This window comes from Sebastes fasciatus, chromosome 14 (genome assembly GCF_043250625.1).
Source record: "Sebastes fasciatus isolate fSebFas1 chromosome 14, fSebFas1.pri, whole genome shotgun sequence".
NCBI classification, from domain to species: domain Eukaryota; kingdom Metazoa; phylum Chordata; class Actinopteri; order Perciformes; family Sebastidae; genus Sebastes; species Sebastes fasciatus.
Genome location: NC_133808.1, coordinates 29,363,821 through 29,391,485, shown reverse-complemented (window position 1 = coordinate 29,391,485; position 27,665 = coordinate 29,363,821). Strand labels below are relative to the sequence as shown.

Genomic DNA, 27,665 nt, shown 5'->3' with positions numbered 1-27,665 from the left:
TATCTGTGTAATCATACTCTGCTCTTCTCCCTCCTCAGATCCTCAGGGGCTTCAGAGGTTGTAACCATTGATATGCGGGGTGTCGGATGTGTTGTAACCTGTTCACTACCCACTGGTGGGCAATTTAATATAGCTAGATTAGATTGTACAGTCTGGGGCACTGCACCGGACTGTTGTGGTGAAGAGGGAGCTGAGATCTGGCTTCAGGAAGCACGTTATTGGAGTTTCCCCCCCCCCCTACATCTCTCTGGTGTACTCTGCTACGGAGCCCGGTTTATCTGTGCTGCTGATCAATTCTTGATTAGAACAAGAGCCTCCTCCAGCAAACAGGCCGTGCTCTACCCTGCCTGAAGGATATTTACACCGGGCGCTGCCAGAATAAGGCTAGGAGAATCATTAAGGACCCCAACCACCAGGGTAACGGCCCTTTTCTCCCCGCTGAGGTCGGGAAGGAGGTCCCGGATACTCCAGACCAGCACTGAGAGGCTCAGGAGGAGCTTCAGCCCACTACGATCCTAAATGAGGTCACTGCTTTAAACACAGGGCAGTGCATTCAAACACAGCTGGAGTCTGACTTTGTTCTTTTTAAAGTAACTGACTGTTCTTTGGAAGAGTGAGTCACCGTTGGTTTCATGCATCACGTCTGGCATGCAGAGTCAGAACAAAAGACATTTTGTAGATTCAAAATTTATTCTTTTAATACATACATATTATTTAGGATGTACAACAGGAGGGAACCGGGTCAATACGAGCTCACTGAGGGAGCTGATCAGCCAGCGGCGAGGGATGAATCAGTCACAGGACTCATTCACTTCAGCCAGATGTGTTTGTCTCCAACATCTGCATTATAACCAGCAGCATACTTCTTCCCAGGGAGCTACGAGGACAAAACAAATTGACAATTAAATTAAAAGGAACAAGACTTCAGAATCACATGTTTTAACGCCACTAATTTCTTTAAAGCATCAAAGCAACTTGCTTTTTAGGTTGTAGCCGGCTCAGTTTTAAAGCTAGAAACATCATTGAAACTAGAAAACCTGAAGAATCCATCGGTATCAACCATGTCATAGTAGCTTGTCGCAAAGGAGGTTAAATAACGCTCCAAATTTACGCTAAATTCTGGCGAGGAAAAACTGTCATGGCAATTTTCAAAGGGGTCCCTTGACCTCTGACCTCCAGATGTGTGAATGTAAATGGGTTCTATGGGTACCCACGAGTCTCCCCTTTACAGACATGCCCACTTTATGATAATCACATGCAGTTTGGGGCAAGTCATAGTCAAGTCAGCACACTGACACACTGACAGCTGTTGTTGCCTGTTGGGCTGCAGTTTGCCATGTTATGATTTGAGCATATTGTTTTATGCTAAATGCAGTACCTGTGAGGGTTTCTGGATCAATATCTGTCATTGTTTTGTGTTGTTAATTGATTTCCAATAATAAATATATACATACATTTGCATAAAGCAGCATATTTGTCCACTCCCATGTTGATAAGAGGATTAAATACTTGACAAATCTCACTTTAGGGTACATTTTGATAAAAAATAGATACAAAATGTGCGATTAATTTGCGATAAATCGTGATTAACTATTGACAATCATGTGATTAATTGCAATTCAATATTTTCATCAATTGACAGCCCTAATAATTTTGTATTTCAAATGAACTTGTTCTAATTTAAATAGTTGAAAGCATCTAATCAAGATAACCGGGTTGCCTGCAGAGATCAATTTAATACTTCTCAACACTAAATATAAAGACTTTTAATATTTACGAGTAATGCAGGAATGTTGTTTATTTGATCCGCAGAAAATTATTTTCATAGTTGAATAATCAGTTAAATCATGCGAGTAAAAACATTTTGAAAAGGAATACCTTCATGTTTTTTGTTTTTTTTACATTAATTCAATATTTGTTCCTGAATTGAATGAAAGTTGTAATACATCAGTGTTGCAAACGTCCTTCCGTGACTTTACATTGTCATCTAAAGTGTCGCTGAGGGAGATTACGCCAACCGCGTGTCACAGTTCTCATTCTTTCCACTGAGATCCGGGGCTCAGAACTAAATGTCAGGTCACAGCCTCCTGTAGCATTACGCAGCCGGATTTTTGCCGCAAGGGGAGACAAAAAAGTCTCCAGTCGATAAACAGAAAAGGTCAGACCCAAATGTTTCCCTGCAAGACTGATGATACCAAAAGCCTTGTAGAATATTCCATATCTGGCATTTGCCTCCTTGAAACTACGAAGTCGCTCAATATTTCAGCGGAAGGAAATTAGTTCCGTGACGCCGACGACGGCACCGCACCGGCTCTACGTGGCAAAGGGTAGAGAAATAAAAGTATTCAGTATCAAGAGAGACAGAGGCGGGGTTCCTCAATGTCATGTTGTTGGTTTCAATAAAGTGATCATCACAAGATAATACAACTCATCCTCAGATAATGACAAAATGAAAGGGCAACTCTGACTCCTGCAACACAGCTAATTAATGTTACCAGCCAACAGCAGGCGATGTCTCATCAGGGATGTTCCCAGCTGATCGTTGGGATCAGGACACAACAACCTCGTCTCGAATTTATCGTGTTGGCTAGAAAACATGATCATTTCTTATTCTTAGTTTACTGTGAACTCAAGGCAGGCTAACCCGTCGGCCGATATAGCTCATCAAAGACACACTAACATCTGTATTTGTGTACACATTAGGGCGATTAATGCAATTTTGTCTTCCTACGATTATGAAAACAAGATGATCGATAAAACGATTATTGTGCCGCATTCCATTTCGCAATGACGCTCTCGTTTTGTCTTGTGTAATAAATCCAGCGCGCCCATTTCCTTTACAACGGTGCGCTTTCAGGGATGGACGCTCCGTGGCGCTGGCTGGCCTTATGTCGGCATGAGCAACTCTCAACAGAGATGAGGAGGAAGCGAGATTGCTGGATTTACTAGCCAATCGTGGAATTTTACTTGTCCCGGGCAAGCGGGCACTCTTCTTGTTAAGCCCTGCCTCACTGATTCCCGGCGCCGTGGACTCGCTGTGCCCTCTCTCCCTGCGGAGAGGGACGGGGCCCCCTGGCCTGCTCACTGCATGACTGTCAACCACGACGGACTGATCAGTGCAGGGTCTGCGGCGATGTCGGCAACCAACCCGACCCATCTTGAAACACGGACCCCATCTCGTTCACCATGCTTTGTGGGTGTGACTATTTTGCCACTATTATTAATCGTATGATTGTCCATAGTTAATCACGATTAATCACAAATTAATCACATTTTTTATCTGTTCAAAATCAACCTTAAAGAGAGATTTGTCAAGTATTTAATACTCTTATCAACATGGGAGTGGACAAATATGCTGCTTTATGCAAATGTATGTATATATTTATTATTGGAAAACAATTAACAACACAAAACAATGACAAATATTGTGGGCATGTCTGTAAAGGGGAGACTCGTGGGTACCCATAGAACAAACTTACATTCATATATCTTGAGGTCAGAGGTCAAGGGACCCCTTTGAAAATGGCCATGACAGTTTTTCCTCACCAAAATTTAGATCAAGTTTGGAGCGTTATTTAACCTCCTAGTATGACATGATTGGTACCGATGGATTCAATAGGTTTTCTAGTTTAATTTGATACCAGTAGCTTTACTGTAGCTTCAAAACTGAGCCTGCTACAACCTAAAAATCACATTGAGTGACTGCGTTAAAGAAATTAGAGGCATTAAAACAAACGAGCATCTTGTCTCTACATACCGATTTAAAGGCGTAGTATTTTTCATCGTAGTCGTGGGCCCCGATGGTTATCTCTGGCAGAAACTTGGGTATGTGGGCCAGGTTTGCCACCATCTGTTTGTCTTCCACGCTGTAAAACACAGAGGAAATGACAGCACAAAAAATGAGCTCATAGCAGCGTCTGATGTGTGCTGATCTATGGGCGGAGGACGGCGTATAAAAGGCAATCAGAAGGAATCTGCATTTTGAGTTGCCTGCGTGATTCGTTTCAGGTACTTTGCATATTTATCCATAATGAGTATGACAAACGGAGGCTGAGGTTGAGAATCCCGACTTCACCTGTTGGAGGTCTTCCTCTGTGTAATTTGCATTTAAATGTGGAAAACGTAGACCATTAATCAAGAACTCACAGAATCCTCATGTGGTGGTAGGTGACATCATCCTGCTCCAGCCACGGCCCTTTGTCAAACTTCAGATACTCCACGTCTTCTGCCACCTGAGGACCAAACACCATAAATAACGCTGTCTACAGAAGCAGTAAATAGATTTTAGGGTTCAAAATTACACCCAAAGAAATGAATCACCCAGCTACTGCCCACTATAGTCTTACCCTTTCTACATCTTGGGCTTGGGTTGCATCATAAGCCAACACTTCTGTTGTTTCGCTAAAAGAAAAACACACAAACCTCAGTTAGGTAAGAAAAATAAAACACAAGCTGGCTTTTTTAATATCAAATTACAGGAGAATCATGTATGATTCATGTGTATTTTGACAATGGTCAGAGATCTATTACATATTTGTTTTACTTAAGTTCAACTACTCACCTGATTTTGGGCAGGAAAGACTTCTTGTAGCTGTCCTCGATGGCCTTCAGATATGTCAGGGGCACATTCTGAAGATAGGACTGAGAATAAAGAGATTTTAATCCATGGTTAACATGAAGCTGATTAAAAAGCTGTGTTTGTTTCTTGTTTTTTTTAAATATGCAGATTTATTACAGTATGTTACGGAGATGATAGTATCCTGTGGTTTCAGTGTCTGCGTCTCTCTACCTTGCTGCTCTGTTTTAGCTTCTTCTGCACTTCCTCAGCTGGCTGGTCAACATAGATGACGAGGTGAGGAGGCAGGAACTCACAGATGCTGATGCCTTTGATCTCATTGTAGTGCTCCACACCTGCAAGCCACAGGACGGTTCTTTAAAAGGGACTGGATGTAAGTTTTCACACGTATAACCGTTTTTTATTGCCAGTGTGTAAACAGGTTGTAACATAACCTAAAAAAATGAGACCTTCCCGTCTCTCTGGGTTTCCTCTATCAGCTCATAGACTGCTTTTAATGTGAAGAATGTTGGCCGGTTTTCCAGGAAAAACACACCCTCGCAAGTGCCTTATTTCAAGCTCCGTTTACAGGGCTAACAGTGTGCAACTATAGCTGACGTTTACTTAGAAATAGAATCTGCTAACGCCAACAAACGACCAGCCCCCCCCCACAACTCAGACTCCAACACAAACTCCACAGAAGCACAAAAAAAACAAAGTTATATCTAGTTGAAGCCCGTCTTGCAAAACAGGAATGTTACCAACAGTTGTGTGAAAACTAGTGTTGTGAGAGAATAGCAGACCGAGAGAGAGAGAGTGGCAGTTTGTGTGAGAAAACGAGCGAGCAGCAGAGTAGAAGAGAGTTAGTTCAGCTCTGAGAATATCAAGTGAATGTACAGTGGAAGTTGCAGTTTGTACAGAAATAAATGCTGCAGCTCCTCAAGACCAACAGAGGTTTCCCGTGTCTCGTTTCCCTGCTGCTGTGTGAAGTGACAGCGAGGGTTAACTCCGGTGCGAGTAACGTTATCAACTCCGGCCCAGGAGACCAAAACTCCGGTGTCTCCCCTGTTCCTTCTGACCGCGGTCGGGAGGCTGAAGCAGGAAAAGTTAACACTAGGCTCAACATCGATTCACGGAGGGACCTTCGTCTGGTCAGCTAACATTACTGCCAAGCAGGTGACATATAGAGTGATATTGTGGTTTTAACTGGCTAATGTTGCTATCGTTAATCAACATGATGCTTGTCTATCACGTTCAGTCTTATGTGTGTCGCCTCACTGTTTTGAACGATGCTCGGACGCTGACTGTCGTTGACTTAACGGCCTTTGATATCACTGTTAACAAGCAATTTCTGATTCTTACAGAGAGCCGCTTTAACATTTCTTTTCATGATTTTATCTTATTTACCAACTAAAACCAAATGAGAAGGAAACAGAAGTGAATTGAGAAATCCCTGTCAATATTTGTTATATTTGAGGCTACTGAAATATCAATAAATGAAGACACTAAATACTCACACTCCTTTCTGATGTATCCCTCTTTGAACATGGCCTCCAGGAAGACGATATCACTGAAGGGAGAACGCTCCAGGATCACGCCTTGGCCTTAAACACAGAAGATCAGGACGTAGGTGAGCGACTCTGTTAATGCATTATCCATCCTGTCAGACACACACATCCGTTTCTAAATATGATTGCTTAAATCACTCTGCTGATATCACAATGGCTGCAAACTTAATAATATACAACAGTCACAAACATGGATTTTAAAATATGCACAGATCGGAGTGGGCGCTACCTGTGGTGAGCAGGTGTTCGATGGCGTCGGAGTACTGAAGCAGCCTCATGAGGTACATCCACAGCTGCAGTCTGTAGCTGTTTCCGTCTGCAGCTTTGGGGTCCGTGTAGAACTTCTCCAGGCTGCACATCCCGTTGAAGTCGACGGGAAGTGGCTCCTTCTCCTTGGTCATCTTGTCCATGTAGAAAGTGTCGGGCTCAGGCATGTAGAGCATCCCTGTAGGCACAGAACTACAAGTTATTATTGTTTTCAACACAAATACTGTCCACACTGTCTTCCCATAACTCAGTCAGTGGCTGTGATTTTTAGTATGTAGCGGGCTCAGTTTTAAAGCTAGAGTGACGATACTGGTATCATATGAAACTAGAAATACCTAAAGAATCCATTGGTGCCTTCACTTGTCGTGAAGGAGACTAAATAACGCTCCAAATCTGCACTAAATTTTGACGAGGAAAAACTGTCACGGCCTTTTTCAAAGGGGTCCCTTGACCTCTGACCTCAAGATATGTGAATGAAAATGGGTTTTTATGGGTACCCACGAGTCTCCCCCTTACAGACATGCCCACTTTATGATAATCACGTGCAGTTCATCCATCCACTGCATGACTATAAACCTGAGGGACTCACTGCTTGAGTCAGACTCTAGTGAAGGATCCCTACAGTGAGATAGTTACCCAGCTTGTCGGCCAGCTTCTGGGCCAGCGCTCCTTTCCCTGACGACAAGTTGCCGTCCAAGGTGATGATTTTACTGTGCTGATTTAACCGCGGCGTCGTCCTCTCGCCCAGTGCGTAGGCCCACCAGCCATACCGGAGGCTTCTCACCGAGCTGGTGTGAACACCTGCCTGGATGACAAAAAAAAAACACCTTTAATTGATAACAGAGCAGAGCCAGATTAATGCACGCACATTCCCTCCAACTCATTTTGCACGGGAAAAAAAACAAAACCAAGTGATTTGTACACAGGAACGCTACGTTGCTCCAGGTTTGCTGGATGTAAATTAGTTTGTGAAAATGTCAACTGAACTTTGTGTAACAATATGTACTGTGTAAACATCATTTCATCCGACATAAACAGGTATTAAAACTAGATTTGAAACAAGGCCAACAGCCTCAAGATAGGGTGAAATGTACAAACAACCATAGAGCCGTTACCATTTCAGTTTTTATTGTGTTTTAATGGAACATATTACACAAACAAATTTGCAATTAATTAAAAGGACCAAAAAGTAATTTCCACACGAACAACCTGAGGCCCGGCACAATCTGCACGCTTTGCTCAGCTGGTAATCCAGCCCTGACACAGATAAGACTGTGAAATACATTGTTTTACTTTCCTCCCTGTGAAACCTGATTTGTAGTGACAACAACAATCGATACTAAATAGAGCCCACTGATAATGTGATGATGAATTACAGTAGGCAGTGGTGGGCTGCTGGTTTCTCTGATGCAACCAGCTAAAACTAATAAATCCAACCTTCATGTAGGTTATAATAAGGTTTTATTGAGAGCTGTATTAGAGACGCGTTGATCCAACTTTATGATCATTCTGGAGGCTGTGGTTTGTGATGCTTTGTTGAATTATATTGAGCTATAATGAAAATATAGTAATGTTTCGGTCCCCTATTTTACAGTCTGTTTACACATGACTGCTGTGCCAAATATCTTTAATCTGAGCTTTAAAGATGAAGTCTCTGAGCAGATTTATTGAGTCTGAAGAAGAGCATCTGCTCGGAACGTCACAAACTAAGATGTGCCAATAAATTGTTCTTAAAGGGAGCTACAGTGTGCAGACCTTCTTCTACAGTTTTCATTGCTGTCTTCTACTGGTCCAGTAGGACCAGTCCCACTGGCCTACAACGGCCTACAACAGTTTTGGATGTGCGCGACCACTTTACATTGTTTGCTTTGCCAAATATGACATCATAAAATTCGCAGAGACCACCACAGTGATTGGTCTAAAAGGGACAGTGATGAGGGAGACTATAGGAGGGATGTGGAAGATCTAACCAGCCATGATAACAACCTCTCTCTAAATGTCATTAAGACAAAAGAAAGATCAGAGGGAATCCTATTCCTATTTCCATGAATGAGTCATCTGTTTACAGATTGGTTCACACATCACAGACACCCTCACATGGTCTCTGAACTCCTCATCACAAGAGTTTCGGTATGAAAATCAAAACTCTAGTGAACTTTTATCGCAGTACCATCGAGTGTCGTTAGGCCGTATTACAGTATGCTTTGGCAACCTGACTGCTCGGGAATGCTTTAAGGGATTGTAAAGACAGCAGCAAGAATCACTGGCACAGAACAACCACAGCTTCATCACATTTACATAACTCGCTGCAAATAGAAAGCCCAAAACATCATTAAGAATACCAGCCATCCCGCTCAGCTGACACAACGACATGCACCTCACTTTCTTTGTGTTATTGTGTACTGTTTATGTCTAGTATGTCCCTTTTGTTAAAGCAGAGAGAGTCAGAGCACAATAATTTCATTATATTTCTAATACACATGACAATAAAGTCCAATTTGAAGTGTTTATAATATTTTCTACTATGTTATCTAATATTACATGTAATTACACTCTGCACTATCTATTTCATACTATACCTGCACTGCCCACTATGTTCATATATCTTAGCATATTAATACACACTGTTGATACTGTATATACAGTATACCCCTTACTGTTTAGTCCACACTATGTTTCTATACTTCTGTCTGTATACTACTCTGCACATTACTGCATGTTGCACATCTGGTTAGATGCTGAACTGCATTTCATTGTCTCAGACAGTACCTATAAGTCACTCTGTGCAATGACAAAGTTGAATCTAATCTATTTGTCCACTTCATTTATAAGATAAGATAAGATAAAATGAGCCTTTATTAATCCCCAGAGGGAAATCCAGGTGTCAAAGCAGCAACATCAGCAAACAGAGTGAAACACAGGAGAGGTAAAGGTATACAACAATTATAAAAACAAGAATAGAGATATAAAAGATGCAGAGTGAATGGGTGAACATAGTGTGTACAGTCCATCAATAAATAAATGTAATATGTACATATGTGCAGTCTATAAAGTGGTAGGGATATAGGAGGTATAGTGTAAAGTAACTTTTTATAGTGTAAAGTAGTTTTTCCTTTATATTAATCTGTACTTTACTACATTTTGCACTTCTGACTATTGTCTCAGTACCTATAAGTCACTCTGTGTAATGACAAAGTTGAATCTAATCTATTTTGTCCACTTCATTTATATTAATTAGAGCAGGCTGATTGGTGTAACTAATTAAAACACAGCTTAGTGTAACTACATTTACCTCCTATCATGAGTTTTGAGGTATGAAATGGGGACAACGACTTTAAATTAGCAGATATGTGGTTGAATCTCTGCATCGAGACTAGCTTCACCAGATAGCATCATTACAAGGTGATATCTCCACATGACTGACTTGGATCTTCATGCAAACGTCGATAAATATAGTTTAACATGTAGTGAGATGACGGCTGGTTTTCTTGGTTCTCGACATGCTGTCAACATGATAAACAAACCAGCAGGCAGCCTGTCAGTCTGTGATGCTAGCGGCTCGGCGGCTAGGCTATCAGAGGCAGCTTGTCCTTGTAAACCTGAGCTCGTCTTTCAGGACTACTGAGAGTCTGCTCCTGTCTTTACCTGCTGAGTCACGTTCACCGCTGTTAGAGCTGTTGTTCCTCCTGGGAGGACCAGTCGGATCAGCCTCAGAGCCATGATGTTAACCTGATTAAACTGCCTGTCCTCCAGAACCAGAACCAGAACCCTCCTGAGGACCTGACCGCAACCCGGCTACTGAATAACACGTCACAGGGAGGAGGGCCTTTGCTCAGTCTGGTCTCACACATTATACGTTGGAGTCTGTAGTCGTTGCCTGAATGTATTTCTTTCTGATGAACCAAACATGTCTGAAACTGCAAAAATCTAAATAATAAATTTACATTAATAGATTCAAAAAAGTAAAAATTATAATCTTTTACAAAGCATCCAATTTTAATTTAAAAGACCTCCTGTTCTGTTCAAATAAATCATTGTTAATCGACCATTTGTTTTGTTTAAATCTTTTTTTTTATTATTATTTTTCATACTTTCATCTACTACAAATTTCAAAAGTTCAATACAGTAGTTACATAAAACACCTTCACATTTTTCATAACAAAAAATCTGCAAATATATTTTAAAGTATAAAAATAATATTTAAATGAAATAAATTGAACTTTGCTTCGTCTTGTCTTATACATTATACGTTGGAGTATGTAGTCGTTGTTGCCTGAATATATTTTATTTATTTATTTTGATGAACCAAACATGTCTGAAATTGCAAAAATTAAGATAAGTACATTAATAGTTTAAAAAAAAATGTTTTTTTACAATATATACATATATATATATATATATATATATATATATATATGTATATATTATTTTTTTTATTTTTTTTTTACTTTATTTCAAAGTTCAATACAGTAGTTACATAAAACACATTCAGATTTTTCATTACAAAAAAACTGCAAATAATTTGATATTATAAAATAATATAAAAAGGAAATAAATTATACAACAAATAAAATGTAAGGAAAGGAAAAGATGTCTAAAAACATTATAAAGATTATAAATTATATAATATAATGTTTAGTTTTTAAACATTATAAATTAAAAATAAAGAAATAAATATGTATATATATATATTTAACTTTATTTCAAAGTTCAATACAGTAGATACATAAAACACCTTCAGATTTTTCATTGCAAAAAATTTTGCAAATATATTTTACAGTATAAAAATAATATAAAAATAAAATAAATTGTACAACAAATAAAATGTAAGGAAGGGAAAAGATGAATAATAACAAAAAAAATTACAAAAAAACAAACAATCAGGGTCTGTTAAACAATTGGAATAAATTTAAAATGTCAGAAAATAGTAAAAATATCCATTATAAATCCCCAGAGCCCAAGGTGACACATTCAAGTTGCTTGTTTTATTTGATCAACAGTCACGAACTCAAAGATATTCAGTTTATTTCTACAAAATCTTCACATTTGACGAGGTGGAACGAGCTAATGGCATATATTGCTTAAAAACATAGCAGTGATGATCTAAACAGTAAATATGTTTGATGATGATCCACTAATCGATTAATTGACTAATCATCTGGGTTTTGTAATCAATTACTTGTGTGCTAAAATGCAAATTTTCAACATAAGAATGACTTTTATGCTTATAATAATTCTAGTAAGTGTCTTTAATTTTGATCATAGACAATGATATATGAATAGAAGTTAATCTATATGTGAATACTCTATACTAGACCCATGTGTGTGTCTGTATTTTCACCAGCAGATGGCAGTATTAGTTTGTTTTAAATGAGCCTGCTTCACCTCTGATGTCAGTAAATCCCAAATCTGTCTAAAGAAATGGTTTTATAATGTGACCGTATGCAATAAAAATGTAGGCTGGAAGTATATTTAATTTAATATTGTACTTTAGTACCATCTTTAGGTGATTTACTTTAGTAATTCTATGTTCTGCTACTTTATACTTCTACACCTCTACTGTACATTTCAGAGGGAATAATTGCAGTTTTTACTCCACTATATTTATTTTAAAGCAGTTCCTCATTCTTAGTATTTGCTGTCATTTCCCTTTTCCCAATCATTCTAGCTAAATTTCCCAATTCCCCTGAGTTCATTGGAGGTTATTCTGATCATCTGTTGGGTTTGAGGACTGTTGGCTCCTAATTAACAACTGAGAGCAGCTTGGTGCGTTTCCTCTCTCGGCCAATCAGGGTGTGACGACGACCTTTCTTTAGGGCTTCAGAAAGGTGAGGAACTGCACACTGTATTCTGATCCTTCCTTGACTTAAAGGGACTGTTTGTAAGAATCAGAAATGCTTGTTTACAGCGACACCTGTGGCCATTAAGTCAACGAAAGTCAGCGTCGGGCTCGCGCTTGTGCTCGCTCTAAATAGACATGAACGAGCATCGCTCAAAACAGTGAGGCGACACACGTCAGATAAAACCACGATATCACTATATATTTCAGCTGCTTGGCAGTAATGTTAGCTGACCAGACGAAGGTCTCTCCATGAATCACTGCTGATCCTAGAGTTGGCTTTTTCTGCTTCAGCCTCCCGACCGCAAGACCAAAGCTACGGTCTCCCCCGCGTCCTCCGACCGCGGCCAACACTGTTTTGCAAGACGGGCTTCACTAGATATAACTTTGCAGTTTTGGTGCTTCCGTGTAGTTTGTGTTGGAGTCTGAGTCTGAACAGCGTAGCCACACGCGAGCGGGCATGGGACACCGACCCGGGTGATTTATATGTGTAAGAAGTTACAAACAGTCCCTTTAATGCAAACCTCATTTCAGCTGATATTGTCAGCCAGAGAGTCTGGTATTTAGGCCCTTTTGAGACTTCTTTGTTGTCTGTCTTTTGCTTTCCTGATTGAGGGTGATTTTTGGGGCATTCTGAAACTGCAGTGAATTATGCTATTCGTGCAAGAGTTTGTGCTTGCAGAACAATAACGCCTTGCAGTATTTATTTAGATATTTATTGGTTTATTTTTATCGAAACCCCCTCTTATCAAAGAGGCATTTGTTTATTTTTGAAGAGGCATTTTATTAGGACCTAATTATAGAGGCTTTTTTTCCGTTTCATTGTGAAGGCACCACTTCATCTGTATTATGTGTGGTCTTCCTGTTCAGCTGAAATCTGGGGAATCTATCACTTACTTTGCAGATTCAAATTATTAATACAAAATATAATCAACATATGAATTATTATCTATTAAACTACTCCAGCAGTATGTATAGTAGTTCAAATTAGCCCCACCTTTACCAGCTGCAACATTAAAGTGATGAACACATGAATGCATCATATTCTTCTGCAGAATGTGTTTCACTTTTAATACTTTAAGGTTATTTTGATGCTGATACTTTTGTACTATTACTATTTTGAACGCAGGACTTTTACTTGTAGCAGAATATTTCTACACTGTTTTGCTTTTTTGACTTAAAAGTAAAAGATCTGAGTTCCACCACTGGCAGAAATACTAATTGGCTCCTTCTGCGACAGGCCTCTATATGTATGTTTTCATCTTCTATGGTTAGCGTTAACAGCTAAAAGTTGTCTTGGACCGGGCTTACGAGACACATGGGATAAATAATTTAGCTCGGTTTGTTTTCCCACAAGAAATGTAAATGTTCATAACGCTACACAGACCGAGGTTTTATGTGATGGTGTGAACAGCAGGATTTAAACCACATTAGCCTGTCAGATACAACCACAGTGTGTGTAATAATACCCCTCCCTCCCTGCCTCATGGTCCCCTACGTGGAGCCTGAAGCGACACGATGTTCTCTGTTTCTTCTATTGTCACCACGGCTCTGAGTTCACATCCAATGGAAAACCTGAGATGTCCAGTAAGTCATTATACAAATGTTTCTGGTTCAGCATGAACATGTGCTTTGAATCTTCATGATCTGGAGTAGAATTTACATAATGTGGTTTTAAACATGGCCTGCCATCTCATCGTGACTTTGCAGTACAGCGATGAGCCACCAATAGGACAGGTGTAGTGTGGTGGAGATGCTGTAACTGTAACGCTAGTTTACAGAGAACGATACCCAAACAATGATTATCAATGTTTCTCCCTCTAACTCTTGTTTTCACAGTGATAATAATGACTTCACACATTTGCAATCACCTTCTTATTTAGTTTGGCTCATCTTGTCCTGCACTTTCCCCTACAGCTAAGACACATACAGTACGTTCACACCTGAATACTGAATACTTTACGTAACACCTCCAGTCTGTCAGCACACATAATGTGACTCACTAGCTCTTTCCTCTGCTGTAGGCTAGGAAACCACCAATGTAAACACGGCTGACAGTCAACTACACCAACTCATATTTCATACTCCGTTCAGAGTGAGGAGCACTAGTGTTTCAGCTCTGCACAGTGAACTCAGCTCATACCGAACCCACAGGCAGATCTAATTCAGGTAAAGGTATAATATGCAAGAATAATCCCTCTCAATCATCACTTATGCCCCGCTAGAAATGTGTGGTGATTTCTGTTTCTGCAGAGTCCCTGCAGCCCTCTGCCTGTATTCTCTCTTTTCTTCTTCTTTTGCTGTACTCGGGTCGTTCCTGGGCGTCTGCGTACAGCCTTTGGGTCCCACGTGAGGGTGTAACCCCCAGCCAATAACAGTGCGCAGGGTGTGCAGCCCGTTCAGCTTGTCACGCTTTGTCACGTCCCTCGACATCTGATACCGAGACAAGTCTCTTAGCTCTGTCAGATACAAAACAGTCATATTTCACGGATGACAACTGGTTGTGTTCATACTTGCCAACCCTCCCGATTTTCCTTGGAGACTCTCGTTTTTCATTGCCCTCTCCCGGTTTCCTCCCGGGGTCACAATTCTCCCGATTTATGGCACATTTTCACACTTTTCTTTCCTTTACGGTACTTAACCTGTTTCTGGCACTGCAGAGCGTCTATAAGCTCTACTGTTTCCACTCGGACGACAATAAAGCTACACTAAATGTAGTTTCCCGGCGGAAGAGAGCTGTCTATGCTCGTGAAACAGCGCAGTTTGAGTTCATGTTTGAGCTGTGCTTGCCGCTGTGCACATAACAGCGTGCAGCATCCCAAAGTTGGGCTTGACGTAGCGAAAAGCCGTCATGGCGTAGCACAAACCATTGGAAATAACGGGGTTCACAGCGCAGTAGTGCCGTTGACGCATTGTGTCTGAAAGGACCTTCAGTGAGTGAGAGACGGAAGGAGAAATGGAGAGTACTAAGAGAAAGAAATACTCAAGCAGGAGCAAAAAATGAATAAAAACAGATGAATATTAGTTTATTCCAGAGATTCATACAAGTTTACGCCAGAGGGGCAAATTATTCTCTATTCTTTCCTGAGAATCAAAGGAAAAAGTTCGACACCAGACAGGACGTGTTTTCTTTTAAAGCATTTAACAAAAATTGTGATATTCCCCTAACCTTACCCAAAGTGTTTCCATTGCCAAAGCCCTGTATTTTGTACCATCCACCCCAACCACCGCTCTATGACGTCTCTGCGGTACAAGAACACAGCAGTGTGTGGACTGGAAAAACTGGAATTATATTTTCACCAAAACGTTATTAGGCAAAACTATTCAGTTGTATATAAACATGACTTTTAGGAGACAGGAGCGGGTCATCATAAACAAAAGGGTTCATCTAGGAAGTAAAACATTTCCTGGATTGAGATATCTTTTGTGCCAGCAGCAATTTGAACCCGCTGTTGACACTACAGGAAAGGTCAGGAGGGGTCACCATAAACACTGAGGCTGCGGTGGAATTTTTTTTTTAGCTTAGGAAGGTTCCTAACTGAGTGAAATGACCCAGAAGTAGCAGCCATGATAAGAGCTGTTTGAATCCTCTTAATGCTAAGGAAAGGTGCTTCAATGCTTCCTTTCTTATCTCCTTTAGGGTTCACTGGACCGTCCTTTACGAAAGGAAAGGTGATAATGCCGTCCCGCAATTCCTTGCGGCAGCAACATTTAAAGTGACGTATGTCAATAACATCCACCGTTGCATAAATCACCAGCGAGCAACCTCCGGGTCTGAAAAGTGAAACCAATGCGGCTTCTAACAGCCAGTAGGGGGCGACTCCTCTGGTTGCAAACAGAAGTCTGATTGTACAGAAGTCTATGAGAAAATGAGCCTACTTCTCACTTGATTTATTACCTCAGTAAACATTGTAAACATGAGTTTATGGTCTCAATCGCTAGTTTCAAGTCTTCTTCAATACAGCATGATGTTCATTTAGTAAATGATGGTCCCATTTAGAGTCAAATAGACCATAAAGCAGGGGATGCTTTAGGGCGGGGCTACCTTGTGATTGACAGGTCGCTACCACGGCGTTGTCCGGTCTGGGAGTTGTCCGTGATGTCGTCATTTTAACATTTTGCCTAAAAATGTCTTCTTCAGCGTTCGGTTGTTCTTAGCTCCTCCCTCTCGTGTCACTTCTGGTTGCAAATAAACAACATGGTGACGGACAAAAACCAAGATGGCGATGGCCAAGATTACAAACTTGAGGCTTCAAAATGGCGGTCCACATCACGGTGGCTTTTACTTATGACCTCTACTTCACATCTTTCCTCCACCTCATGATGCTCATGATTTGCTTTATTAAAAGACTCAGCAGATTGGAAAGAAGTCCTTGCAGCCAGCGTTGAGAGTTGAATTCATTCGACACACACTTACGGGTTACAGTAATACCAACTCTTTCCTGTGTTCACATCCTGACGCACAGAGACCCCCCCCCTCCACAGGAACCAGAGTAATTAGTCAACAGTAAAACAACAATACTCCACATTCAGGTCTCACGGCTGTGAGGCCAGCTGAGGGGTTTGGCAAATCCATCTCTGCCAAATTTCCGCTGCTTTTACAGCAGCTTTTATTTCACTCCTCTGCAGTTTGGAGCGGCTTTAACAGTGCCAGCAGGGAGGAGGTCTGCCTGCATTGTTTATCATTAAAACAACCCAAAGGCATGGCAACAGAAAGAGTAGCTCACATTTTCTGCTCTACTCTACACCTGCCTTGAACTGTACAAAGACACCTACAGCAGCTGCAGCTTCATCTCCACTTCATAAACTCACAACATGTGTTTTGCATTTGTAGTGCATCGCACAATTAAAAAAAAACTAGACTAATTATTAATATATAAATCAACTGGATTTATAATGTGGTGTTGATGGACACTGTTTGTTTGACATTGTGGACTGCGGTGCGATACATAATAATTCCTTGATTTGACTGACTATTTGTGGAGGATTAGAATCTGAATTTGGCAGCAGCGTTACAGTTACAGCTAGACTGGCATCTGCTGATTCACGCCTTGTATCATTTCCTGTTTCCCAACACAGGGGAACAACTGCAGGATGCTCAATATGAAATCATTTTGCAGAGTTGTGCAATTTTACCTGTTTTTTTTATTTATTTTTACAAAAGGGTTTTCACAGCATTTTGCAACAGCCTTTGAGAATGATTAATTTATTAGTCCAAGTGTTTTGAGTCATTTATCTGATATCAAACATTCGCCAGTCCAGCTTCTCAATTTCACAGATTTGTTGTTTTACATCTTTACAGCAAACTGAATATTTTTAGGTTTGACATCCCCTTTGGTGGTTTAATTGTGATGGACATTTTTGGGGGCTATTTTCTGACATATTATAGCTTAAACAATTTTGTTTTCTTTTGTGCATTTTACCTTTCCTTTAGTGTGTTATATAGTTGTTTGTGCATGTGAAAAGTCTGCAAAGTCCACACCAAAGGGAATTATTCTCCCCCACAGAAACACTGCTCCTGAACTGCCTGAAACACCCCTGCCTTTTCTTCTGTAATGTGGTGATGTCACCAAGTAACACATTTGCATAATACCTGCCTATAGCGGCTAGTTTGGCACACTCTCAAACAAAGCTAGTTGGAGCGGAGCTGGAACGGAGTCCGAAGGGTTTGGTTCGGTTGACCAATCACAGCAGAGTGGGCCAGCTGACCAATCAGAGCAGACTGGGCTTGAAAATAAAGTTTTTTTGGAACATTAAAGTATGTAAACATGTTAGAAACCCAAAATACAAGTATGCACCTGAAAATGAGCAAAATAAGTCCTCTATAATCAAGAAAATAATCAGCAGATTAATCAATAATGAAAATTATTTAAAAGCTGCCCCAATATTGACATTATTTTTTGCACGTATTGCACGTCCATCCTTAGCCGTTAAATGCTACATCAACCATGTCGCTGAAGCTTTTCACAGTAAAATCCCATAAAATATGTCGAGCAATAAGGGGGGCGTGTGAACCTCAGTTTAATGCTCCTTTTGGCACATGAAAAGAAGCATGTGGCTGTCTCCCTAAAAATATACAACTAACTTGCACTTTGCTTTAAACATAATGCAATCCAGATATTGTGAAACATTTACTGCCAATGCAACAAGTTTGCATTGAAGATATCTGTAACTGTGAATGTCTTGCATTTGTTTTCCCACCAGGTCCACCTCTGGCTACTGACGCATAATGGTGGCTATTTTAGGCAGCTTACAGTACAGCACGTCGTAAAAATTAGGGAGACATTTAAAAAGTTAAAGCTCATGCTTTGGCATCGTTTTCTAGCACTGAAGCCGTTAACGTACAGTAGAAGCCGTCTAAGCTTAACCACAAATGGGACACAGGATAGAAACCCATAACCTGTGAAGGGTACTGCCCCCAAAACCTACTTTATTTCTGACATTGAGGTCTCTCCGTCTGGCTTCCGACCAACAGCACAGCAGTAACCCCCATACCTAACTAATAACATCACACAATTGACCACACAAGTGCAAATGAACAGAAATCATGACACTGGCAGGGTGCTTTATATACGGCCTTCCGTTCATTTTAATGGCGCTGTGGTTGAGGGTGTAATGGATCTCTCAGCTACATCTCACTGTGTTGAAAAACTGCCCTCCTGTCCTTCACACGCGATTCCTTCCCTTCCCAGAGGGCAGCGGTCCTGCTTCTCGTCAAGCCTCTGCCTGTTTGAAAAGGACTCTGCTGTTCAGAGAGCGCCTGATGGTCGATGCAGAGTTTCTACTTGTCCTCCCGTTACTGCAGCTGCAGCATGGAAACCCATCATTACCACCACAAAAACAAACACACTTATAACGTTTGAAAGGAGAAAACTATCCATGTTGTAGTAAATCAGGATTAATATTTAAATAACCTGATTATTTGTATTTAAGTAAAACTATAATGTCTTAATATCTGATATTGACTTATGATCGTTTTGCATTTGCTGATCAATTTTAATATTTTGCTTCCATAACATGTCTTCTTTCAGACTAGTGGAAAGAAAATATCCAAAATACACATTGAGGTGTTTATTTTACTACTTTTACTACTATGTTTAATTGTGTCTGTAGATTTCTCCTAAATTAATAAATAAGTTAGCATTAGATAATGCCTCATTTGCATATTTAAACATAACATTTCAGAAAGCTTGTAATACAAAACAATTATCATGTTAATGTAAGTAATCAGCTGGGGAAGTTTTTTATTCACCTGTAGTTTCTTAATGTAGTGAATTTTTACAATCTATATCTTTAAAGGCCTTTAAATAGATTTTTTTTAATGTTGTTTACAGTATTTTCTGATTTATAGAGTGATAAAAAGAGATATCCAAAATGTTGACTCTAATATGTCGACAAAATGAAACAAGAATTTTCAACCTAGCTTTATCCAATGTTCGGGTTCCTGGTCTGGAAATGTATGCACATTTGCATATTTAAACATACTGTAATATTTCAGAAATCTTGTTGTTGTTGTTGTTGGTCTATCGGCTGCTCCCGTTAGGGGTCACCACAGCGGGTCATTGATCCGCACATTGATTTGGCATACAGGCTTTACGCCAGATGCCCTTCCTAATGCAACACCCCCTGGATGGGGGTATTCGTGTTTTGGTTGGTGGGAGGAAACCGGAGAACCCAGAGGAAACCCACACGAACTCGGGGAGAACATGCAAACTCCACACAGAAAGGTCTTGATTTAAGAAAACTTGTAACATACAAAAATAATTGCCTTAATGATAGTAATCAACTGGGGTCGTTTCATGGGGATACCTTCCCCATTCACCAGTAGTGTCTCCCCTTAATTCATTCATGGTAGGTTTGCTGACCAATGTCCTGCTCAACACTCACTAATTATGACTTAGTGAGTCAGAATTATGAAATAATATCTCATGAATACTTCCTAGTGAGTCACAATCATGGATTTTAGCCCTCGTGACGGCCCCTCTGCTTGGTGGCTTTGCTGTTGCTGTTGTTTTCTCTCTCAGACGTGATTGGAGAGTTTCAGCAGCATGGGACACACCTGGCCCCGGTGTACCTCATGCATAAAGGCCTGAGCACTACTTCCTTTACAGATTCCTCCCAACTATTTATTTGCCTTGTTTTGATTATTTTTTTATATTTATTTGTTAAGTATATCCATGTGTCTCCCGTTTTTTCGTCCAGTAGAGCCAGACTGTGACACCCTGTTGATCACTGACGTATCCTACGTAACTATGATCACCTATGAGTGTGCCGTCTCGTAATTATGACTTACATCATATGTATTTGATACAGTCTTAACTCTGACATATGAAGTCATACATTTGAGTTAGAAAGTCATTATACTAAGAAATCATTTTGACTTTGACACCTAATTTTGAGGGATGATAATTTGCATTTTTATTGTGTGAATTTGGTGGGAATGAGTTTCCGTAAATCTCGCTCAGAGCAAAGGAACAAATTAATCACAGCAGATTCGTAACACTTCCCTCAAAGTGTGCAAGCTTCATTGCCTCAGCGTTAAATACTTTGTCTCTGAGCGCAACAGACCCCAGGACAAGACTGAACCATTCGAATGGTGAAATTGAAACGGTAAAAAAAAAAAAAAGCGGTGTTGTAATAAGTTTGGGGGAAGTTATGCAGTGGGTGGAGAACAATAAAAAGGCAGTGAGGTAGCCGGCCTTCCTGAATGGAAACCACTGCTGGGCTGAATAAAACATGGCTCTAAAGTTAGTGTGAGATAAAGACATTGAGCATGGCGTTGAAGGCTGAGCACCGGTGGCTGTCACACAGGAATGCACCGGGGCCAAATAAACAAGCACACAGTGGATTAAACGCATGGGAACAGTTGCACAGGGCTCACCAGCAACCACACGCCAAATCCTGTGGCACGGCAGCTGCCATGTTCACATCTCCCGTTTCCCTGGGTGCTGGGCTGCAGTGTTATCATGCTCAATGTGGGAGTCTCTCTGTCAAAGCCTGTGGGCAGGTGGGTTAGCTTTAACTAGCTCTCATGGAGATAGCAATGTCAACATAAGCTGAAAAGAACCTCACCTCTTTAACGTGATTTATCGTTTTGTTCAGATGCAGTGTTAGATGTGTCAGAAAACAAGAGATTTCTGAAAAAACAACCGCATTATTGATGACTTTTATGTTTCAGTTTTAGTCACCACTTCCCTGACAGTTGGTGATTCTACTGTAGACATTTTCCTAGGAAAGCCATCCATCCTCTGAATGCTCTAGGTCTCTAGTTTGTGGCTGTAAAGTTTCATGAGGCTGTGATTATCCTAGAGGTCACCACAGGTCATTTTATACAATGAGGTTAAGTTTAAAACAGTGGTCTCATTACAATGAAATGTCTCCTATGGGGACTAACATCATCACACATGAATACAGTTGGGCTCATTGGATCCACAAGAGTCTCCGCTTTACAGTGATACCCAATTTATGTAATTCCAAGACTGTTTAGGGACCCCAGTATGCAGAAATATTCAAATACATCATTTTAGAATAGGCGAAAATAACAGCTAAACTGCATGTGATTATCATAAAGTGGGCATGTCTGTAAAGGGGAGACTCGTGGGTACCCATAGACCCATAGAACCCATTTTCATGCACATATCTTGAGGTCAGCCTACTGGAGCCTCTGAAAGTCAGTAGAGTCAGTCGGGTCTCAGAGGGTTGAGTATTATTTAAGTTATGATCTCAGTACGTTCACAAAGTTTCAGTGCAGAGATTTCTTTCAACACCAGTAATCAAACAGGTTTAAAGAGTTTAACCGACTCACCAACAAACAAATAAATTCCTTCAATTCAAGATATTTTCGATGTTTGCCCATGCACTGTTTATGAAAATGTAATATCTACATTTGGTGCCAGACCTCAAAATCAGGAGTCAGAGAGTATCCTTCCTCAGAGACACGGCAGCGCTTCATGTCAGAGCCTCCACCTCGGGCGTCTCTCAGTCATCCAGCAGTCAAACTGTCAGAGATACGCTGAGCAAACACCGCTCAAGCTCCTGATGAAAGCGTGACACGTCTGTCTGCTCTTCTCTTTTCATCTTTTGCTTTTTTTTTTTTTTGCACTTTGAAGTTTGTTGCTCTGTGTTTGTAGTTTTGTTTTTGTTCATTCAGATGCTAATCAGGAAACAACAGTATGCATGTTTTGACAATAGTGACACAAACAATAAAGCTGCGTCTGTAAAAACACTAAACACTCACTGAAGACAGCAAAACAAGAAAAACACCCCTCCGATCAAACCGTGCATTTAGAGGTGGAATCATTTAGTTGTGACACAAAAATAAAATAACAATACACGTTGTCATTGTGGAGATAATGTGCATGTGTAGTTTTGCAAAATTCCAGGAATTTCCATGTGAATTAGTAGGAATTAATGGGGAAATAACCAGAATAAAATGGATATATACTGTAGGGGTTATCTGTCATATGCAGATAGAAACATTTTACCGTATCATAAGCAGACATAATCCATTCATTTGCCAAATAAATCCATTCATTTCTGAATGTAATAAGCTCCGTTGAGAAGGTGATTGGCTGCAATCTGCCATCCCTCCAGGACCTGAACACCTCCAGGACCCTGAGGCGGACAGGAAAGATTCCCACCCTGGACCCAAACTCTTTGAATCACTCCCCTCTGGCAGGAGGCTGCGTTCCATCAGGACCAGAACCTCTCGCCAGGCCTCATCACCAAGGCCCAGGATCCCCACTGACACAGACTTTATCCCCTCCCAGAGACACTACATGTTACATTAACATCTTCACATCTGTCTATATGCGTTACATTAACATTGTTGGGACTATTGCACATTCTTTTTATGTTTTGTACTGTGAACCTTTGCACATTACTTGGACAATTTTGTAAATGTCTGCACAAAACTACCCCTTCTAAAAAGCTGCACAGCTCTTTCATTTCAATTCAGATATATTGTACATATTTTTTTCAAATGTTTTACTGTAATTTTCTTCTATTATATATTTATGTTTCTTGATTTGTGCAATACTTTCTTTTCTTTTTAATTTAATTGCCTCTTATGTTTTAAGTTATGCACCAATACACCACCAAAGCAAATTTCTTGTAGCTAGGTAAAAACCCATTTGTCAATAAACTGGATTTTAATTCTGATTTGTCAAAACACAGTGTAAAATGTGTCATGTGGTTAGTTAGCTAGCTGGCAAGTTAACTAATGGGTAAAGGTACGTTGAAAATTCGAGCTGAAAGTGTGGGCTGTGTGTGCAAACTTTGGGTTTCAAGTGGCCAACTAATTTATAAATGAAATGTTTTACAATAAAGAATGAATAGAAATAGATTGCATTAGCATGCTCAATCAAGCTACATCCCACATGGTGACAGTAGCTAGCAGAAACTAGCAGGTGTCAACAAGTTATAAACTATTTGCTTTAGGCTACTATCTGCTGGTTCACTGAACTATCATAAAAATATAAAATACATTCACTCCTAATCAAAAGTTACATGAAAGCATGTAGACCTTTAGCTCAGATAGTGCAGTAGTGTTGGCTGCACATGTGATGGGAGCATGCACTGTGCATGCAGAAGGTTGATTACAGTTTAGTTACAGCAATTAGTGCATGGTTACAATTTAATTAAATGGGCATACCTTTAACCAAAACATGCCATGAGAGCTAGTATTGCTTTTTATGTGTATATAAAGGTTTGATTTCTATGTTGAAATTGTGCAAAAATTCTCAAATTCCAGAGCTTAACTTCCCTTGGAAATTTTCCGTAAGTGTTCAAAAAATCTACCGTAACTTTTCCGACCCAGTTTGCAACCGTTTGTGTGCAGCATGCAGTCAGTCAGGATTTTGTCATAACAGAAAGTAAAAGTAATTTTCCTTTGTGCCATCAAGGAAACAGAGTTTAGTATCTGAACCGGTGACAAACTTCAAGCAGTGGGAATGTGAACTTGACGGACGGCTGTTATGAAGAAGTGCCCAAGATAAACACTGCTGTTTACAGAGGAGGAACGATGGGGAGAGCTTTTTAGGGTGTGAATGGTCTCCATGGCAACTGCTGGCAACATGTCTCTAGCTGCCACTGATGTGTGGTGAGATGAGGCAGAGAGCTGCTTTTCAAATATCTAAAGGAAATCAAAACATGAAAGAGAGGCATTTCTGTATTTAGTCTACCCTCATTGATAGAAACGGGGTGGACAAAATAATAGAAACACCTGTCGGTAAAACACAATACGGTTAAACTGCAGCCTCCAACATGATCATAAAGTTGAATCAACACCTCTCTAAAACAGTCTCAGCAAAAACTGAATAATATAACCTTCATGATGGTCAGAAATACTGCAAGACTGTTGTATCAGACTGCAATAGTTTTAAATAAGTGTATCTAATAAACTGCCAACTGAGTGTAGGTCGTAATGTTTTACAGCTGTGTGGGTAACATCTTACTTTAAGTCCCCATATTTAACATACATGTTTATTAATGTATTTGTTAACAACTATAACTCCTCCTGTGGACACTGTCCTCATAGGAGAAGTCATAAACGTTAAAAAATAATAAACACTTGAAATGTCATTATAGCTGATTAAAACCACGTTATAGTGTGTTATAAACCATTTATTAAATGTTTAAATACCACTTATAAGGGGGACTTCAAGTAAAGTGTTACCCAATCAACAGCACATTCAAAAATCACGAATATTTTATATGCATACTGGCTAATTTTACCACTTTGCCAGTGCTATGCAATGCACTACATACTGTACTCAAAACCTGCTTAGAAATGCATTACATTGCCAAATGTATGTGGACACATCTGTGAGTACTTTTGGTCTGTTCTCTAATGGTTTGGGCTAGGCTCCTTAGTCTTAATGCTACAGCATACAATGATAGTTACAGTGTGCTTCCAATGTTGTGGCAGCAGCCCTTTCCTGTTCCAACATGACAGTGCCCCTATGTGCACAAAGCAGGTCCATAAAGAACTGGTTTTCTAGTTTGGCGTGGAAGAGCTTCAAGCCTATTGGGGAGGAAACTTCGGCCAACATCAGTGGTCAGTTTCACTATAATGCTCTTGTGGCTGAATGCAAGTGAATCCCTGCAGCCAGCCGGGGTCCAAAATCTTGTGGAAGGCTGATATTAGCATATTAATACCCATTGTTTTGGAATGAGATGCTAAATCACAAATGGGTGTAGTGTTTGTGTGTACACATAGTTTGTTTAAGTGTTAACATAGATTTGGTCATGTAATAAAGTATGGACGACTGAACCTGCCAAAATAAAACAATTAAGTGAATAAATAAATAAATGACTCATTAAAAGTAACAAAAATAATATAAAAAATAAATGTAGTCATTAATTAAATGATAAAATGTGACATAAATTATTTCTGCTTTTTTATTTGTTTACCTTTGTATTAATTCCCCTTATTTATTTACTTTTCTGTTTAATTTCCACTTTTATTAATTCCTTTATTTATTTTTAGGAATTTTTAAATGTATTTATTTATTTTTGCATTTGTGTTTTTATTTTTGTATTTATTTTTTATATTTATTTTTAGATGTATTTATTTATTTATGCACAAGGTAACCTATGTAGTATAAAAAGTATTTTGACTTAGAGCACTTTGTGACTGTAAAATATATATATATAAAAGTATGATGTTCATCATTCTCAGGGGACAAGTACACAAATACATCAGCTAAACCCACTGTACTGTATGAAAATCCAGATATTGTTCTCAGGAGTTGGTGGAGACCCAAATAGAGCTAAAAGGAGAGTGAATTTTGGACATTCGTCAGTTAACCCAAAGTTTCAAACTTCAAACAAAAAATAAATAAATAATCTTACAGCAATAATATATAGTTACACTTGACTTCTGTTTTTAGAGGCATGTTCTCTGGTCTAATTTGTATATACTTGGTGAAATAAACCTGATTTTGATAATAAAACAAGATGGTACTATGTGTGCATCAGATATTATGGAAGTAACAGGGAAACATTTGTATAACATTTCCTGCTGTGGTCAGAAAGTCAGCCAAAGAACATTATTTTCCCAACTAAATCAAAAAATCTCAGTTTACTCTGGATATATTACAAAAGCAGAATGTCTCCCAGTCACAAAGAGTCCAGTCCACCTTAAAAGTAGCTCTGACAGACTGCTCATACACATTTCCTGAAAACGCCCCGTGCGAGGAGAGAAAAAAAGGAAAAAGTCCCTCTGAGCAGTAAGAATAAGGCTGCGTTGTTTATCCAAAGAAGAGAGGGGAGGGTTGGACTTCTGGCTCAATTCTGCGCCAAACTTTTCTAACACATAACTTTGTATCACGCTACTGCCTCAATCTCACCGCACGGCTCCACACCGACCGACCGAGGTCAGAGGCAGTGACCGCCCACGGGGACTGGCAACGCGGCACCCAACCTCCGCGGAGCCCGGCAGCACATCTTTTTTCTTTTCTTTTCTTTCTAACATGGAAGTTTGACTCACCGGCTGTGAGGTCGAGTAAAGCCGGACTAACAGACTGTCTCTGGACGGATGGAGGAAGCCTCAAAAACGAAGGAGTAAAAATCAGCCGAACAAACGTTTTAAAGGCGAACGTGAACTTTGTTGTGAGCGTTTAAACCGAAGTGACACCATGTTGGGAAACACAGGATCTTATGCTAACAAGAAGAGGAAGAAGCCTGTTCTCAAACAGTAAGACTTGTCGGAAACTGTCGCTGTGTCACTTCTTTCCTCTTTACCTTGAACTGCTTCTGTTGCTTTTCCGAGAATGTGAATTATAAGCAGACATGTTGACGTCAAACAGTGAAGGACGTCAACGCAACGTTCCAAAGCACAACTGACTTTCAGTTGAAAGTGCTACGTTCTGTGCTAAGTGCTAAGTTCTATAGAACGTTCTACAGTTCTATAGAACGTTTCATAGTTCTATAGAACGTTCTATGGAACTATGAAACGTTCTATAGAACTATAGACATTCTATAGTTCTATAGAACGTTCTAAAGTTCCATAAAAGTTGTAACAATTTAGATTAGTTCATATTCGATAAATTATTAATTCGAATTTTAGCGAAAATGAAGATTAAACCGATTTAAGATCGACTGCATCCTCTTGTAAACTTCTGTCTTCAATATGTCAATAATATATCCATAACTGTACATGAGGATATGTAGTAAAAGCGGGTAAAGTGTGGTTTAGTGTGGATTATTCCGGTCTTTTGTGGCTTTGTGTCTCCTCTCTCGTGGACTACCTTAAGAATGTGTCTCGCTCGGATCTGGCATGGATATCTTGCCCTCGCGCATTAATCACAATCAAGTTGGAGAGTCGGCTGCTGCTCTCACGCGATGCTCCGAGGAGGGCGGAGGGCTCGCGGGTTCCGAGACTATGTTATTGTAATCTGATATGGCCTCGCGCTCCATCGTTGTGGGATCACTG

General features: G+C 39.9%; 2 protein-coding genes across 4 annotated transcripts in view; one reads left to right on the top strand and one right to left on the bottom strand.

The window, feature by feature from the left end:
* Positions 1-671: 671 nt before the first annotated feature.
* On the bottom strand, positions 672-22,825 carry ndufa10 (NADH:ubiquinone oxidoreductase subunit A10). 2 transcript variants are annotated; one of them, XM_074657792.1, is made up of 11 exons: positions 22,821-22,825; positions 10,036-10,159; positions 7,027-7,195; positions 6,353-6,568; positions 6,073-6,159; positions 4,790-4,911; positions 4,562-4,641; positions 4,347-4,401; positions 4,147-4,232; positions 3,758-3,866; positions 672-877 (listed from the first exon to the last, which is right to left on the bottom strand). In XM_074657792.1, the coding sequence occupies exons 2-11, from the start codon at positions 10,108-10,110 to the stop codon at positions 809-811; spliced, it is 1,068 nt and encodes a 355-aa protein (XP_074513893.1). In that variant the 5' UTR covers positions 10,111-10,159; positions 22,821-22,825; the 3' UTR covers positions 672-808. The 2 variants fall into 2 exon arrangements, with proteins under 2 accessions (XP_074513893.1, XP_074513891.1); XM_074657790.1 differs by lacking the exon at positions 22,821-22,825 and having other exon boundaries at positions 10,036-10,212.
* A 3,470-nt stretch (positions 22,826-26,295) lies between these two features.
* LOC141781856 (aryl hydrocarbon receptor-like) overlaps positions 26,296-27,665 on the top strand; it is a 36,602-nt gene continuing 35,232 nt past the window's right edge. Inside the window, exon 1 of one of the 2 annotated variants that reach the window (XM_074657776.1) lies at positions 26,296-26,927. In XM_074657776.1, coding sequence (XP_074513877.1) covers positions 26,869-26,927 — 59 coding nt within the window. In that variant the 5' untranslated portion in view covers positions 26,296-26,868. The remainder of the gene's footprint in view (positions 26,928-27,665) is intronic. The other variant, XM_074657775.1, reaches the window with a different exon arrangement.